The 17,337-nt window shown below is 40.8% G+C and overlaps 2 protein-coding genes across 3 annotated transcripts; one reads left to right on the forward strand and one right to left on the reverse strand.

Annotated features, from left to right (window-relative positions):
* Nucleotides 1–146: 146 nt before the first annotated feature.
* On the forward strand, nt 147–12,152 carry IKZF5 (IKAROS family zinc finger 5). 2 transcript variants are annotated; one of them, XM_050898710.1, is made up of 6 exons: nt 147–201; nt 1,082–1,176; nt 1,492–1,655; nt 1,946–2,128; nt 6,921–7,799; nt 10,218–12,152. In XM_050898710.1, the coding sequence occupies exons 3-6, from the start codon at nt 1,523–1,525 to the stop codon at nt 10,238–10,240; spliced, it is 1,218 nt and encodes a 405-aa protein (XP_050754667.1). In that variant the 5' UTR covers nt 147–201; nt 1,082–1,176; nt 1,492–1,522; the 3' UTR covers nt 10,241–12,152. The 2 variants fall into 2 exon arrangements, with proteins under 2 accessions (XP_050754667.1, XP_050754666.1); XM_050898709.1 differs by having other exon boundaries at nt 6,921–12,152.
* Nucleotides 12,153–12,709: 557 nt separating this feature from the next.
* PSTK (phosphoseryl-tRNA kinase) lies at nt 12,710–16,932 on the reverse strand. Its single transcript, XM_050899083.1, has 7 exons — nt 16,848–16,932; nt 15,988–16,352; nt 15,355–15,646; nt 14,765–14,963; nt 14,232–14,307; nt 13,645–13,738; nt 12,710–13,425 (listed from the first exon to the last, which is right to left on the reverse strand). Exons 1-7 carry the CDS (start codon nt 16,930–16,932, stop codon nt 13,220–13,222), a joined length of 1,317 nt encoding a protein of 438 aa, XP_050755040.1. The 3' UTR covers nt 12,710–13,219.
* Between the last annotated feature and the right edge of the window lie 405 nt (nt 16,933–17,337).

A 17,337-nucleotide genomic window follows, 5' to 3' on the forward strand; every position in this document is an offset into this window, starting at 1 on the left:
GGTTTAATTTTAAATTGTTATTTCTTCTTATTATAATTTGGTGAAAGTTGTCCTGGTCAGGACTCTACATTACACTGTCCTGTTTTTCTCTTCTATATCTTTAATTCATATCCTGATATCTTTGTTTTATTGCAGGAGACACCAACAAATGGAACACAAATTAACTTAAGCCTACACCAGGCTGGTGACACCCGAAAGAGGGTAGGCAAAATTGATACATAAAGATGTGTTCAAAACTAACTTAACGGTGATAATAATGATAGTAGTTGAGCACACTTAGGTATGATGTGAAAGGACATACTCATCTGGAGGCCAAAAATGAACTAACGCTTGTAAATAACTTTGCAGATACAGGAGAATGTGTTTAAATGTGGTCTTGAACTCAGAACTTGAGTTTTTGTAGGTCGCCTAATGCTTTGTTTGGTAGCTATTGGAAAACAGAAAGATATTCTTATTGAACATGTAGCATTATAAATTATTTCTGATTATAATCTGCAGGAATAATAGTGTGACTGACTAATTGCCCTCTTTCCAACTGAATCCTAAGTTCTGTCTTCACAAATTCATTGCAAATTGAGGCTCTAAAGGTTTGTCATTTACAGTTCCAGAAAAGAGCATGACCAATGACTTCTAGTGAATATTTTTATTATTTCAATGCAAAATAATGAAATGGATTAAGACTTTTATGCAGGATAGGAAACTAAAATTTTGGGAGAGCTATGAAATACTGCTTCCTGTAAGGCTTCTTTCCATCTTTGGTAATCAGCGACATTCAGTTGGTTTCCCAACATTACAGTTGCCATAACTGACTTGTGCAACTCTGGGATTTTTTTGGAGCCACGTGTTCACCAGAGAAACTGTTCAAATGATCAGTGAGACAGAAGTGTCTTTCAGTGAGATACATGAAGGAGTGGATGCAGTCTTTGAAAAGTTTTTGCTGGAAGTGTAATAGTTTTAATAAAACTTACAGCAGTAGAGTGTTGGAACCTGTCTTTCAAAACATATATATTTTTTCAGGTTTCTTAGAACTCATGGGGGTTGGGAAGAATAATGGCCCTACATTTCCTTTTTTTCCTTCCAGGGAAAGTGGAGAAGCTGTGCTCTGTGCTTTCTGTCTGACCTGTTGGGAGTACATTTTGGAGCATGTTTGCTACTTAGCAGGGAACTGAAATTCAGGTACGATCCATTTAAAAAAAAGTAAGGCAAGTTGATCTTGATTATTATGTCATTTTATCCAATTTGATACTGTCCTTCTGTTACTGTAGCTGAAAATGGTTTCCCCAGTAATATGTATTTTGTGATCTTTAATGAGTTAAGAATTCTAAAAACAGTATTCTTATGGTTGTCAATTTGTGCATCGAGTCACGCTGTATGATAAAAGTAATCCTTCACTTTAAAAAAAAAAAAAAAAAAATCCCAAACCCAAACTTGTTTTTATTAATGCATTCAAATTCAATGATACTTGTGTTTTGAAAATATTTTTCCTTCTAGGCACAAGAGGTTGTAAACGTAAAGAGTGAATATGGGTGAAAAGAAGCCGGAACCTTTGGACTTTGTAAAAGATTTTCAGGAATATCTTACACAGCAGACTCACCATGTAAATATGATTTCTGGATCAGTTAGTGGAGACAAGGAAGCAGAGACTCTTCAGGGAGGTAAGCTAATTTCAGTGCTATCAAATTTTATTTTTTTGAGAATGACCGCACTGTTTGCGTTCCAGATAATTATGCAGACTGCTACAATTGTATGGAAGCATTTCTGACAGTCGTTTTCACATCACAAAAGATGTGTACGTACCTTTGTTTTAATCAGAGTATGTTTTTATAGTTCTGTATAGTTAAAGACCAAGGGCATAGAGAAGCAAAAGATATTTGGCATATTCTGACAGCATGATAGATAGTATCCCACTGATTCTTGATTGACATCTCTGTTGCATTACTCACAGCTGGGACAGAAGGTGATCAGAATGGTCTGGATCATCCTTCTGTTGAAGTTTCACTGGATGAAAACTCAGGAATGTTAGTGGATGGGTTTGAAAGGACATTTGATGGAAAGTTAAAGTGTCGATACTGCAACTATGCCAGCAAAGGAACAGCACGGCTCATAGAACATATCAGAATTCATACAGGTATGAAATATTCTGCAGTACTTTGCTGTGAGGCATTGTGGTATTAACTCAGTGTTATGATGTGCATGTGAGGAGTTAGCATCCTCAAGCAGTGTGATAGTTCTTAGAGTTACTCAACAGTCTGGTTTTTGGGTTTTTTTAATAGACTGTTTTTTTAAAGGTGTGCCATGTACCTATGTAAATTATGCAAATTCCTACTTACATTTATTATTACAGACTACTGAATTTGAAGTAACTATATATGGGAGTAAAGTTTAGCATGAAAGCATCGGTGTAAATTGAAGGGCCCTAAACATAACTTTGTTTTTCCTTGCTAATCAGAAAAGTGAAAAATGTACATGCTGCCACATGGAGATTTATAGGGGCTTTTCCTCCTGTGTTGTTTAGCTATGAAAATATTCCTGTTTTTACAACATTCTAAATGTGGAAGTACAAAACATAGTAATAAGAATAAATTTTTCTTATTGGTAGAATATTCAAACGTGAGGGCATGTCATCAAATAAGTAATTAATAACAGTAATGAAAAGAAAAAATACTGTGGCTTGTTTAAGAGCAGTTACCACTGTTGGGTTTATAAAGCTGAAAAGCAAAACTCTCAGGAAAGGTTAGAATACCCTAAACTGTTCATGAAGTCAGCTCTGACTTCTTGGCAAATGAGAGAAAACAGACGAAAGGTCCTTCTGAAGTCTGACTTTGGTGCCTGCTGAGTATATTACACCAATACAGAAGACTTTATGGCTATTAGCTGAAGTAATAAGAAAAAAAATTTGTATTCTGCAAAGAATGGAAGTTTTTACAGGTTTCCAGTCTGGTATGGATTGTCCCAAAACTTTTCAGTGTATCATTTCAGTGGTCTTGGGCAGGTGGCATTCTGGGACTCACTTTGAAGGAAACGCATTGTTGTAACTTGATGTAATTGTAGCTCTCTTTAGGTACAGTTATTGTTAGTCAGATTCTCACTTTGCTGTGAACCATTGCTTCTGCACCGTAACTCCCGGATGTGTTTTGGGGAAGTCAGTGCTCCTTGCACTGGCCCCTGCAGTGTTGGCTTGTTTTGGCAAGGCGTAATGGGATAGAAAATGGCAACCAACTAGAAATCAAAGAATTCTGAGGTTCAGACTCTGAAGATCTTGTAAATTCTTCTCTTGTGCTACTGTGAGCTACCTCTGTGTGTAGCTGTTGCTGTTCTCAGATTCCCAGTGGAAATTTTGTGTAGTTCCAGTAGTGGATAAAGGACTGTGGCTTGTGTACCTGCATTTGGCAGCATTAATGCCGTGGCTTGCTGCAGATCTGCAAAGCAGCAATGTGTTTTGGAGCATTTTTTTTGTCTAGTTTTTCATGAGGCAGTTACAGCTTCACCTACCATTTGCCTCATACAGTATGTGGACAACGGGAGATATTTTTCTTTTAACAGCTTTACTCTGTGCAGTGCTATTTCTGAGCTTGTGAAATGAGGGTCATGTAGTGGGAGAAACTGTACTGCAGACTTACGCAGTTCATTTTTAAATGGTACTTGAGGATGCAGAAGTAATCAGCTTTAAAATTTCGTGTCTTTTCAGTAGCATATAGCTATTGCCATCTAAAAACTTGCATCCCCAAGCCCACAGTTACTACTGGCCAGTTGTCAACATGAGCAGATGGACTGCTAGAGCTGTGACGGGAGACATAAATTGCTACTAGAAGATGCTGGTATTGTGTGTTTGCTGATTCTTGAGATGTTTTTGACGGCTTTGGTGTGTATGGGGTTTCTCAAACAGAATGACTGAAATAATGTGTTGTTACTTAATGTCAAATGTCATAAATTTTAGCCATACTAGAGAGCAAAAAATCAAATCTTCCTTCTTTAAGTATCAAAATGTGGGTATTGGTATAGTGTCAGCATTCCTTCTCTTACTCTAGGAAGTTGCCTACCTTTTTTAGACTCTCAGATCTTAGGTTAACATTCTTTTGTGTTTTCAGAATGCTTTTTTTATTCTGCTGCTACTTTAGGGAGTAGAGGTCACTAAGTGGCTAGAGGTAGCAGAACAATTCCTGCTGCAGATTGTGACCATTTCAGCACGGTTGCAGCATAATATATACAAAAGCAAGAAAGATTCCAACCAAAAATTGAGATGCTGAGAAATGTCCTCAAAAATCTGTGATCCAATGGTCATTACTCAGAAGCAAACATTCCATGAGCTACACAAATTCAGTTTTTAGGATAAAGCATAATACTTTGGGTTTGTGCCTTGACTAACATTTTGAGTTGTTTCTCATGGTTGTAGTATATGACAGCATTATACCAGAAGAACAGAGCTTTACATGTGGGATGACTATTGTCTCGGTGCTGCTGCAGGTATTCCTGTTATCAGAGGGTATATGCATGACGCATTTGATCAAAGAAACTTTCACAAAGGTGCTAGGAAAAAGTAGCCAAATTAAAGGCACCCGTCACTCTATTGCAAAATCATGCAGTCTGAATTATTTCCATTTCGGAAAGCTAGCTAGCAGTGAGAGAGTGATACAGGGGGTGTCAGCCTACTGTCTATAGAAGAGCTTCAGCAATTTGGACACACTCTCACACAGTGAACGCTTTATAGCCAGGTTACTGGTTGAAATGTGTCTGCCTAATGAAATACCAGTAACTGTACAATGATAACAGTTAATTTCCCTATACCAGTCTGTTCAGTTTTATAATATAGACAAGAATCCCAGGCTGCTAGAGGCTTTTTTGTTTTTCTGTATGGTTTCCCCTTTGCCTTTTTACAATACTTTCATATCCTTGATTTTAATACACACTGCATGGTGTCCTGGTGGCAACACCATTTTGCTATTACCTTAATGGCTGTTCAGAAAGCCTCGCTTTGTTTCTTTGTACAGAGACAGGGGACTCCAGAAAAAGGAAGCGTTGTTTGTTTTGGTTCGGTTTTCTTGTTGTTTTTTTTTTTTTTCCACTTAAGGGCAAGGAGATCCAAGACCTGAGTGTAGTTTTGCTCAGAAGCATAGTGGGGAAGCACGGCAAAGGGCCAAGAGATGGATTGCATGGAGTATGAAGGCTCAGAGTGACTGAATCAGCATTAAAATAGGGAAGTGATAGCTGACTGGTAGTCTCAGAGCAATGTAAGTAAACAAGTAGTGCATCCTGGATAACATGCAAGTGCAGCAAGGTATCTGCCAAAGTAATTATGAGCCAGGCATGATCACGCAACCATTATTAAGTGCAACTTACTGCAGAATTAACTTCATGCTGAGTCTGACAGCAGTGTAATTAGTAGTTCACCAGCTGTGTTGTATTAAGGGTGTGCAACATGGGATGCAAATCTTTATCTCTGTGTAACCAGTTTAGAATGAAATAAGCCCATTCAGATTGACAAGTTCTTTGTGAATGCAGGGAGTCTGTCAGTCTTGTTACATCATTGTTGGTACCAAATCTCCAGATGTTTACACATATATACATATCTGAATACATATATATGCTTATGGAGAAATCATGGTTTCAGCTGGTGCAAATAAGGTACCTAGATGTAGCACAAAAATTGCTTGCTTTCTTCTTGAAGAGCCAGTGATGTAGGGAAAAAAATTATCTTCTGTTCAGTGTCCCAGCTTGTGATTCCAAACTGTGGGATGCTCAACATGGGAAGGGCTTTCTGTATCAGTCACATGCCATCTTACAGGGCCTGTACAGTGCTTGCAGTGTAATAGCGGCCCTTGCTGCATTCAGTCTCTGGCTTTTACAGTTGTTCTAGATGGATTTTGAAAGCCACAAAGCAGATGTATTCGCCTGTATTTAAAATAGTAGAAGATGTTTCAAAAAAACCCATAAAGGCTGAAGAGACAGAGCCCACTCGTATTTTTTTGGAGTTTGCCATGCTGTGTGGCAAGAGAATCAGTTGCACAACAGTGATTTAGAAATTGACCTGGCATTCTAGATAGGAAGATAAGATGATGTTTCATTTCAGCACCTGAACATGCATGAAATCCTTTAGGCATTTCTAACATTGCAGACATGGATCTAAAAACTCCTAACAGATCAGTCTATGAAAGGAAAATCAAAAGTTCCAAAGTATTATGTTACAAATATGTTGGCCTGTAATTATGTTTGAAAGTTTTCTGAGTACTTTTAAAAGTGTTAATGTGAATATCTCTAAATATCATTTAATAGAAGAGCAAAGTTCTACCTATCAGAAAGGAGAACATCTGGTACTATCATGTCTGAGAGAGCACACAGCTGTCCAGGGATTAGCTGGCTTTTGTTTTCTTTAACAACTCTTTAGCCACAGGATCCTTTTTCAAAATTCAGTTCTTGAGTGCATGCATGTGTACACGGGTTATTTAGACAATAGTTCCAGGATGTTTAAAAGTAGGAATGTTTGGAAGATATCGAAAGGATACCCTCCCTCAATGTTTAAACACAGTTATCATTAAGAATGATTACATTTTGGTAGTGCAGACATTCCTGTGGCCAACTGTTTATGTGCTTTATCGGTGAGGTAGAGTTTGGATCCAGTTAAGGGCACCACACAAACATCATTGCATTCAGTCCTTGGCATCACTGCTGCAATTCCTAGTCAGGTTATCTGTTATGCTAATTCGGGTCACACTTTTTTGTTATGCTTATTATCACTTGGGTGAGGCAGAGATGTCTAAATTTACTCCATTCTTCCACCAAATACCCAGCTAAACTCAGGACCAGCAGTGACTCTGAAGCTGAACTGTTTGATTAGCAGTTCCCAGTTAGCTACTTTCTGTTCCATGAAAAGCCTTTTTCAAGCACTCTGAGATGCTATAGTATAATCTGTTTTAATTTTCCAGGTGAGAAGCCGCACAGATGCCATTTGTGTCCCTTTGCATCAGCTTACGAACGTCATCTGGAAGCTCACATGCGATCGCATACTGGTGAAAAACCATACAAATGTGAATTGTGTTCCTTTCGCTGCAGTGACAGAAGCAACTTATCTCACCACCGCAGACGCAAACATAAAATGGTGCCTATCAAGGGTACAAGGTCTTCCCTAAGCAGCAAGAAAATGTGGGGGGTTTTGCAGAAGAAGACCAGCAATTTGGGGTACAGCAGAAGAGCATTAATTAATTTGAGTCCACCTTCCATGGTGGTTCAGAAACCAGACTACCTTAATGATTTCACTCATGAAATCCCAAATATCCAGACTGAAGCGTATGAAAGCATGACAAAAACAACCCAGAGCAGTGGGTTGCCAAGAGATCCACAAGACCTTATGGTAGATAATCCTTTAAACCAGCTCTCTACGTTAGCTGGACAGTTATCTAGCTTGCCACCTGAAAACCAAAACCCAGCCTCTCCTGACGTTGTTTCCTGTCAAGATGAAAAGCCTTTCATGATACAGCAGCCTGCTGCACCTGCAGTAGTTTCAGCTGTGTCAGCAAATATTCCTCAAAGTTCATCTCCAACCAGCCCAGATCCTCGGCCTACACACAATCAAAGGAACTATAGTCCCGTGGCAGGTCCCAGCAGCGATCGCAGTGCCCACACCAGTACTCCAAGCATAAGTAACAGTCAGCCAAGTACTCCAGCTCCAACCCTCCCGGTTCAGGACCCTCAGCTTCTGCATCACTGCCAACACTGTGACGTGTACTTTGCGGACAATATCCTTTATACTATTCACATGGGATGTCATGGATTTGAAAATCCTTTTCAGTGCAACATATGTGGGTGTAAGTGTAAAAATAAGTATGACTTTGCTTGCCATTTTGCAAGAGGCCAACATAGTCAACATTGACTGAGAACATGCTTTCATTTAGTTTTTTAACATATTACAGTATATTTTTCATACTTGCTGAAGGAAAGCTTGCACATTCCCATAAGGAATCTTCACATTAATCAGTTCGACAAAGGAGGCAAATTTATTTCTATGTTGTCGTAAAACTTGCCAGGGAAATTTTGTATGAGGTGTGGTTGTTATTTTATATGTAGCCTTTCAAAAAAGCTAAGAGAGTGCTGTAAGAATTGGAATGCATTTACGTGCTTTGGTTGCTAAATTTAAGTTGCTTGCACTTAATCCCAATAAACATTCTACAAATGTAGAAGCAGAGCGTGTGTCCTGAAACATAGGATGCAATTATCAGACTATTTACTAGGCAAGACAAAATATATTAACCATAAAATACGAAAGGTTAATGCAATGACACGTGGTTACTTTGGAGACATACTAATCCTTAAAAACTTAGCTACTCCAAACTGGAAAAACAAACAAAAGCAACATTCACATACAAATTCAATTTGATGTAAAACTTGCTGTAATCTGATTAAGGTTATTAATAAGTTTTTGCTTAGTATAGTCTAAACTCTTCATGCTAGGGCTCAAACACTAATTTAACTATTATTTTTAAAACTCATCACAAAACTAGAAGATAACAGGTTATTGTGAATGAAACTCTGGTAGGAAAAAAGAAAGAGTTAAAAGCTTGTCATTCACTAGTTACACAAAAGAAAAATTAAATACGACACCTTATTTTAAACTACACTTACCAAAATTTTACATGTCATTCTTTTTAGAAGGAGGTAATTTTTAAACAGTCATAATAAAGAGCTTGTAGAACTAATATATATTCCGTGAGATTTTTAACTGCCTTAAACTAATTTGTACAGATATTTAAAATTTGCACAATTAGACTTCTGTCTTGCTGATGGAAGTTCTAATAGAAACAAACAAGAGGTTTACAAAGTAAAAATCATGTGTTCAGTTTTATCTCGGGCCAAGCTACAACTGATAGGTTGCCTGTTTGTTTGAAAGTTGTATCATCTAGTTTATTGTAAACTTCAGCTAACTTGGAAGTCAGTTTGTCTTGTCCCCTCCCCCAGATTTGTTGTCCTTTTGCTGTGCTGGAAGTAAGGGGAAGGGCTTCTGGGTTTTCTGAACTGTTCATGTTGTAGGCAAAGGAATACCGGCTGACTACATTTGAAGTCATTGTGATTAATAATGGTAGGTGGCAAATGGTAACTAAAGATGTACATGAAGTCCATTGCACATGTTTATTTTTTTTTATACTGTACATCTTACTTTAGAAGCACCTAGGCTAACGGACAGGCACTTTAATATAAAACTAAATAAAACATCCTAGCAAAATTAATAAAAGCTCTTAGTGTGCTACACAGGAATTTGTAATGTTTCAGGAAAGTGAAGAACTGTTACTTTTCCCATATTTAGACATGCACTTTTACCTTAGTTTGTCTTACTTGAGACAAATTAAAGCTTCCCTCATATATTCCCCTTTTACTATCAGCAAAATATGGCAGCAAATATGCTTTGTTAAAAGCAGGAAGGTTTTATCAATGTTCTGCAAGTCAGAGGTTGGAATCTGAATAGCAAATGTTTGGCTTATTCAAATTTATATTGTTACGGGAGCTAAAGCTTCCTGAAGCCAATGGAAAAACTTACAATGACTTCAGTGTAAGATCAATGCAGGAAAAACCACCTTTCTGAGAATTTTAGCTTTAGAAGTAACTTTGACTTCAATGAATTAGAAATTTGGGAACCAAATATGTTTCTCTCTACCTAACTTACCTACTGTTGAATTTCCTGTGCTTAAGTAACCAGTTGAAGGAACTGGATTCTTGGCTGCACGTAGTCTTGCAGTAATGAGGTCAAAAATATGCTGTTGAAGTATTTCCAGTGTAATGAAGATGAATGATAACACACTGTCACTCCTAAAAATGTTTTTGGTTTCAGGCCTGGTTCAAAATCCATTTCGGTGGATTTGTAAAACAGAATGTAATTTCCATTTTTCATAAAGACACTCTTATAATTCCAAAATACCTCTTTGTTGCTTTATACTTCTAAAATTTATTTTATAAGCAAAACTGCAACTCTGTGTGCATAAACATAGAGAGTCCTTTATTTTAAGGACTAAAAGTTGACTGAACTGGAATCCAGTTGGAAGTTACTGCTCCTGTACAGGTTTTGTAACATGACTCTTCTAGTCAAAGAAAAATGTAGAAATGATAGCTCTCTTTCGATCACATATTGACACATTCTAAAATCTAAACTTGGCTAAAATAGAACAACCGATGTTACTGTTGAAGACCATTACCATTAGTAATTTATCGAGGTCACTTTCCTTGCCTTTTGATAGATGATGCAAACTTCGATTCCTAGGCTCTAGCAACTCCAAGGCAGCTTCTGAAATGGTGGTTCTTCAAGGAGCGCCGTCCAGTACTGAACAATGCTGATCACGGCAGCCAAGTTCTCCTTGGCTTGCGGCTCCAGCCTTTCTCCCTCTTGGTATCAGTAGGGAGATTAACTCCGATGTGCACAAATGTTGGAGATTTCATTCTCCAATTCCATTTACGTGGTTTCTGATCCATGAGGACTTCCGTTGGCAGTGCCTGTAAACATTAGAGACTTTTCTTTTTGTGTCGGCTAATGATTCGGTGATTTAGAAAAATAACTTCTGAACCATGGTGCCCCTGAACGCAATTTTAGATAGGAGAATAGTTAGGTCACTAATAGAGGTAGCTGGTAGCAAGAGGAAGCCTGCATGATCTTATTGAAAAGGGGCCCTCATTTAGGAGGGGATCCTCTGTTGCGGGGGAATGTATGTTCTTAATAACAGAACTTGGTATGAAAAGAAAAACCTACCGCCAAACCTTGCACATTGTTGTTTAGAAGTATTTTAATACTGCTGACTTAATAGCATTGTTTCTGCTTCGAAGTACCTAAGGAAAAGAAAATCAGCTTGAACACCTACGAACTGTTGAACAACGATAAAAATGTTTGTCCTTCTTGCCTTGTGCAAGCTCCTGCGTGCAGGGGGGGTTCTTCGGCAGCAGCAGGCTTCGGTGTTCGTCCCCGGATTCTGCAGCCAGACCTGTGGGGCCGATCCCTGCTGACTAACCAGGCCTTCACGGAGGGTCGCCCTCTGGACCAGGATTCTTAATTTTTCAACACAATACTGTGTGTTCAGTTGTGCCAAACAGTTCCCTGACTATATCCGTTTCCTTCTGTCTACTGAGTAGGTTTGGAAGGTGTATTTTCATTTTAGTTTTTCATAATTTTGTACATACTATTTACTATAATTTAAAGACCAGAATTAGTACTGGAAAATTGTTTCGGAGTATGATCCTGATGATTCCCTTGCACAAGCAGGCCTTACTCAGAGTCAAGGAGGGATACTTGTCAGGAGTTGTGGGATCGAGTCCTCAGTTAGTAGGACTTTTCATATTGAGTTTTCCATGTGCTACACTGCACTAATTTCTTTTAAAAAAAAAAACAAACAAAAAAACACAAACAAAAAACCAAATCCTTATATTATAAGGTGGTGATTAGCATTTTAACTTGCATTAACAGGGAAGTTTGGGAATGAGCTGAAATTTTTCCATAGCTTGACTCTGTTAAGTTCTGTAGTTGCAAAACATTTAACTTTGTGGGGTTTTTGTTTTTATTGTAATAGATTATTTTATAGATTTGTTGACATTTTTAACATGCACTATTTATAGTACTCTTAATACAGACTTATTGAGATTGAATATTCCAACAAACATGCAAATATTAGACTGAAGATCTTAGTCGATTATCTCGGTTAATACTTAAACCAACTGTGAAGCAGCTAATAGGGAAAAATAGTTGTTTTTTCACAGGTACATGTTTAGATGAAGAGGATTTTGACATAAAATGTTGATTGGCATTTTAACATAAAACTCAGTGCTGGAAGACATGTTCCAACAGTGTTTCCTAGCAAAATGATCTGTTGCTGTTTGTTTTGTTCCAGAACGTTTGGGGGGGTTTGCTTGTTTGTTTTTTGTTTCTTTTTGACGAAGGGAATGTAATTTAGAAGTCTTCACTGGCAAGTTTTCTATTAATTTTGAGCTTCTTTGAAAATCTACAGCAAATGGATGTTCTGCTGCAGGAAATCTATCCCCTGCTGAAGCATTTTTCATTGAGCAATCTTTGTGTATGTGCTTCTAAGTACCTGCTCTGTTAATAATACGTATTTCAGTGTAAAGAGCATATTTTGTATGCAAAAATGAAACCTGTTAGAGTTGTAAAATAAATTTTATTGTGTAGTGAATGTTTTCAGATGACAAGGTTAATTCTGAAATAACTCGACTATATCTGGTGTAGTTCATGTTGTGAAGCTTTGCTTTTGTAAGATATGAATAAAATAACACTTTCTAATTAAGTCTCACGTTAATTCGTAATTGCCTGTGCTTCAACAGGTGGAACTGGCGAACTGCTCATGACTAGCTGTGGTCTAGATATGGTGAGGAAGGTAAGCTTACCTTTTGGGTAAGCAAGGAACAGTGCGTTTATGTTTCAGTGTGCTTAATTTGAAAATGCTTAATTTTAGTGCTGAACCAGGACACACTTTCACTCCTTTCCACCATTAATCTTGCACATTTGGTCATCTTCCAAATTCTTTGTTTCCTCATACTCTTTATTTCCTTCTTACCAAGAGTGCTTGTATGTCTGAAATCAGAGTTTTTGTCATGGTGAGGTGGTTGTCACCGCATACGGAACTTCTCTGTATGTTGTTAGTAGCAACTTGGAAGGTGGCACTAAGTTTTAAGTTCCTTTGGACATTGGAGTTAATCCTACATGCGTGCGTACGTGCATGCAGCCCTCAGGTTTCTGGTTCTTTGCAGTTTCTGTCAGGGAAACAAGCAGAGAAGCCAAGAGCCATCCATCTCACTTCTTGTTTCTATACCTTCCCAGGCACGTATTCTCTGGAAACGCTCCGCCACGCGTTGCGCAGAGCAGAGCCGGTCACCATCCAAGGCGCTCTTCACCACCTCAGCTGGAGCCGGCTCTGAGAAAGCTGATCCAGCTTGAAGTTAGTCCCGCTGTCAGCAGGAAACGGGACTAGATGACTTCTAAGTGTTCCTCCCAGGGTAACTTATTTCTATGATTCTGTGAAATTTAAATAAAGTCTGAGGATGGGTTGTTGGCTGATCTTCAAGGTCAAAGACAGTATGCAAGACTGTATTTCTCTTCCATCATATGGGGGGAGGAGTTAGAGAAGGCACGAGACTCCAGAGAAGGAACCTGTATCTCAGACATTTTTCAGCTGTACTGCTGAGCGAGTACTGCATTTTAAATACTCTGGACTCTTAAAAACCACCAACGTTCTCTATGTCATTATTTTAAAATGTATTTATTAACTATATTGGTTGCCTCATGTTGGAATGAAGAAGTTACACTTGTAGCAGGGTCAGAATATTCATTTTGTATGCAAATTTGGTTTTTCAAATTATTTCCTTGCCGCAAGTCTTCCAAAAATTCTGCTTTGAGTTTGTTGAGTTCTTCTGCCAGGCTCTTCATCTCACTTGGGAGTATGTTTTTATCTAAAAAAAAAAAATGAAAGCTGAACTTGTAACTTCATGCTTAAAGACAAAATTTACAGGCTTTGACTCACATTCTACCAATAACTTTGACCAGACTCCTGAAGGCGACTGCCTCAGTCACACCTGCAGGGCTGGGATTCCTTAACAATTCACCCCCAAGGGGATTTCACAGGTTTAGTCTTACGTTGCCAGCTAGCACCTAGAATATGCTACGCGTACCTTTCGCGTCCCTCATTGTCTGCGAGATGATGCGTCTGCATGTGCGATCAGCCTGATGGACAGTGCTAGCTGCACAGATTGCTCGATCTGCTTCCTAGCCAGGGCGACCAACAGAAAGGAAGAACACAGGCAAACACGTTAAATTTGATTTAGACCGTCACCAACTTTTGAAGTACTCTTTGAAAACAAGTAACACGTTAGCAGCAACTCGGTGACTGGCGCAGCGCACACCTCCTCCTTCGAATTGGGAGGCAGGTACACGGATCTGGGTGGCTGCCAGGGACCGGTATGTGTGACGTTAGGAAGTGAACGTTATTTTCCTCAGTGTGATGTGACAGCTCCAAAACCTTTTTACTACTCTAGAACATATAACAGTATTCTTAAGGGTAGTTCAGTGGTTTAACTTAACAAGGTGACAGAAGTACCCATTTCAAGTAGGATTAACTCTGTGTATGCTTTTGCAATCAAGAAATGCAATAGCTATTTCTCAGTTTCTGTCATCACGGTGTTCTGAATACGATTCAGGAATCACTCACTCAGTCACCATCATCTGAAAGAGCCGTGACTGTGAAGACAAGCAGTGCTACCTTTTGCTCAGTGTTTTCCTCGTTTTGCTTCACTGGATTTTCCAAAGCAGTGGCCAGCAAACTAATTATCTGCTCACTACGAAAGCAAACAAAAGAGTAAACCACATTAATCAAACAGTTTCACTGAAGATTTTTCCTTCATTTTGTAATGACACCTCATCGCAGAAAAAAAAGCAAGTTTTCAGTGAAATTTATGAGGCAATCAATGAAATAACCTTTATACAGCAAGTGAGATGAAAAACAATTACAACTAAAACTACAGCAAATTATTTCCAGTCTTAATGTTTCAGACAATTTACATAAATTTTCAAGAGCAGTTGAGAAATGCAGTTAGTTTTGAGGTTAACTCTGCAAAGAATGATGGCTGTGAGTTCCCAACAACTGGCGTGTATTGTGTGTGTAATCGACCGGCTTCCAAAAATCACCATACGGAATATTTCTTACCTACTGTTTAGATACAGTACAAAGCTTCTACCCACCCATTTATGCAACCAGTACTTAGTGAAAACCCTAGCATCAATGCAGCAGCGTACTCATCCTCTGAAGTGCAATCAAAACTTTTCAGAATGAGGCTGTTCTGTTCCCAAGCATTTTTCTTGAGATCTGGCATTTCTATTTTTCTTGCCATTAAATATATCGTCTGGTCAGGTAATGGATGACTTCTTAGACGATTTCTCTGCAAGCAGCATTCAAGTGGGCACTCTAAGAATAACTGGCAGAAGGCCAAGGAATCTAAAAGAACATAAACAGACAATTTCACCTTCAAACTGTTCAAGAAAAAATTTCTGAGCGCAACATGCACGAGAAAGGCTTTACATGAATGAGGAAATTCTACACTAGTTCTGAGCCTGAAATGAATACGAACCTAGAAAGAATACAACACTTTTACCTTCAAGGCTGCTCAATTAGTCATTTCTGAAACCAACATACATAAGAAAGGCTTTACGTGACCTAGCCATTTCTAATAATACAGTAATAAAGTTGATGCTTACTATACTGCAGGGATCTAGCGATTAAGCATAACAAATGTTCCACAAGAGCACTTAAAGAAAGGCAGCTGAAGCGCACTGAATTTCCTACAAAGCCGAAAACGTTCTTATGCATAGGAACGAAGAGTAATTACATTTGCGAGCCAGCTGGTACACCTCGTATCTCATGCTCTGATAATAAAAATTGTCATCCAAGATCAGGTAGAGCGGGCTAGGCGTGGCTGCATGCGCCCAGTAACGGCCAGCGCCGGCGCGACCTTCCGCCGAGGAGAGCAGCCCCTGCCCGCGGCAGCAGGCCAGGAACCGCTCCCAGGCCGGCTGGGTGGCGGTGGCGGGGGCTGACAGCGGGCCCCCGGTGACCAGCGCCCGCAGGAAGCGCTCCAGGCACTGCAGCAGCTCCCGCCGGCTCCGCTTCCAGCGCGGCAGCTGCGGAGGAAGGCAGCGGAAGGGTGAAGGCCCGCGCACCCACGCCGCCCCGCCCCAGCTCCCCCACCGCCGCTGCTGCTGCTGAGCTCCCCGCGGCTCCCGCATCGCCGCTCGGCCCTCCGCCGCCCGCCCTCCGCCTCCCTCCCTCCCCAGGCCCCGCCGCGGGGGGACCGGCCCCGGCCCCGGCCCCGGCCCCGGCAGCCGGGAGGCCCCGCATGAGGGACGCGCCGCGCTGCCTGGCAACGGCCGCCGCGCGACCAGTGACGCTACTGAGCGACGCGTCCACGGCTGGCCAATGAGAGCAGAGAGCGCGCAGCGGGAAGGAGGAGAGCCGCACTGACCAATGGGGACGGTCCCGCCGGATCCGCCCCCGGCTCGCTCGGGCCGAAGGCCTCCGGCGGGATGAGCTCGTCGTAGGTGAGGAGGGCGCAGGCCCAGCCCGGGCGCTGCGGCAGGCGGCGGCGCAGGGCGCGGGCCAGGGTGGACTTGCCGGCCGCCGGCAGCCCGCACAGCACGCACAGCCCCACCGGGACGCGCCCGGCGCCGCCCGGCCGCTCCGCCGTCCCCGCCGCCGCCAGCGCCGCCAGAAGCCCGGTCGCCGCTCCCGCGGCTGGCCGCTGCCGTGCGCATGCGCGGGGCGTCGCCGCGGGAGGCCCCCTGGCGGGCGGGGCGGGGCGCGGCGCTGTCACGCCGTTGGCGCCGGGAGCTGTGGAGAGGAGGCTGGCCGTGTGCGCGGAGCAACCGTTTGTACTCGATTTTATTTTGGTTATAAATTCGATAATATATTTTAGTGAAGCCAGAAGCGTCAGACGGCGGAGGGGTCCCGGGTGTGCCCAGCGGTGGTTTTTGTTACGATCACAAAATCAAGATACTACTAAGTGTGCTGACCCTGATGATTTATTTTAAATTATAATAATGTAATACTATGCCTGTTAATAAAGTCTAAATGATAGGAATATTTAATAATAATTTAAGATTCTGAGGAATTAAGGAAGATGACACTTCTTTGGAAGACACTCCTTGCCAGTGCCGATTTTTGCCTGCAATATATTTTGGGTTCTTTCGTCCAGCTCTTTGGTGAAACGGCCATCTAAGGGATCAGAAATGTTGTCTCGGTGAGGCGATTCCATAATTTATTCACTCTTTTGGCTAGTTCACATTCCCAAAGTCTGCACGTGAACGTGGTCAGTGCGTGACTGACTCTCCGATTGATCAGTGTCCACAGCTCTCTTCTTGCCAGTGAGTTTTTTTCTTGGCACAGCAGCTTCTTTCCCATGAGTTGCCATTTTGACAAACTATGTAACTTCATACATTTTCTTTTACGTGGGTACCATTTTCTAATTGTCCCATTTCGAACGACAAAAGTTATCTGTTGCTTTTGCGGTGGAATCAGCTTCTAGCAAAAATCTCAAGCTGTAATAACCAGTAAACATTAAAACACTGTTAAGTTGTATGACATATTTCCTGATACACCACATTTTCTATAACAACAGAGATTCTATAACAACAGAAATTGTTTCTTTTAGACTCAGATACGTTACCTACAGAGTTTCTTTCCGCTGCTAGTCTCCCTATACCAGGTTACTTTTATAAACTACCTGAACTGGAAAGTAACGCAGGTAGTAGGTAATGAGAGGTGGGATGTGGCTCCCAGCTTTGGGAGGGCTGCACGGAAGACAAGGCTCAGAGCA

Source organism: Gymnogyps californianus, chromosome 6 (assembly GCF_018139145.2).
Source record: "Gymnogyps californianus isolate 813 chromosome 6, ASM1813914v2, whole genome shotgun sequence".
Classification (NCBI taxonomy): domain Eukaryota; kingdom Metazoa; phylum Chordata; class Aves; order Accipitriformes; family Cathartidae; genus Gymnogyps; species Gymnogyps californianus.

What these genes read in the sequence shown, in the direction of transcription:
- IKZF5 (XM_050898709.1), top strand. Translation starts at nt 1,523, where the DNA reads ATGGGTGAAAAGAAGCCGGAACCTTTGGACTTTGTAAAAGATTTTCAG. An exon ending in AGCAGAGACTCTTCAGGGAG is followed by an intron (nt 1,656 to 1,945) that starts GTAAGCTAATTT and finishes CATTACTCACAG; the next exon opens with CTGGGACAGAAGGTGATCAG. An exon ending in ACATATCAGAATTCATACAG is followed by an intron (nt 2,129 to 6,920) that starts GTATGAAATATT and finishes TTAATTTTCCAG; the next exon opens with GTGAGAAGCCGCACAGATGC.
- PSTK (XM_050899083.1), bottom strand. Translation starts at nt 16,932, where the DNA reads ATGGCAACTCATGGGAAAGAAGCTGCTGTGCCAAGAAAAAAACTCACT. An exon ending in GGACACTGATCAATCGGAGA is followed by an intron (nt 16,353 to 16,847) that starts GTCAGTCACGCA and finishes TCCTCTCCACAG; the next exon opens with CTCCCGGCGCCAACGGCGTG. An exon ending in GACAATGAGGGACGCGAAAG is followed by an intron (nt 13,426 to 13,644) that starts GTACGCGTAGCA and finishes TTTTTTTTTTAG; the next exon opens with ATAAAAACATACTCCCAAGT.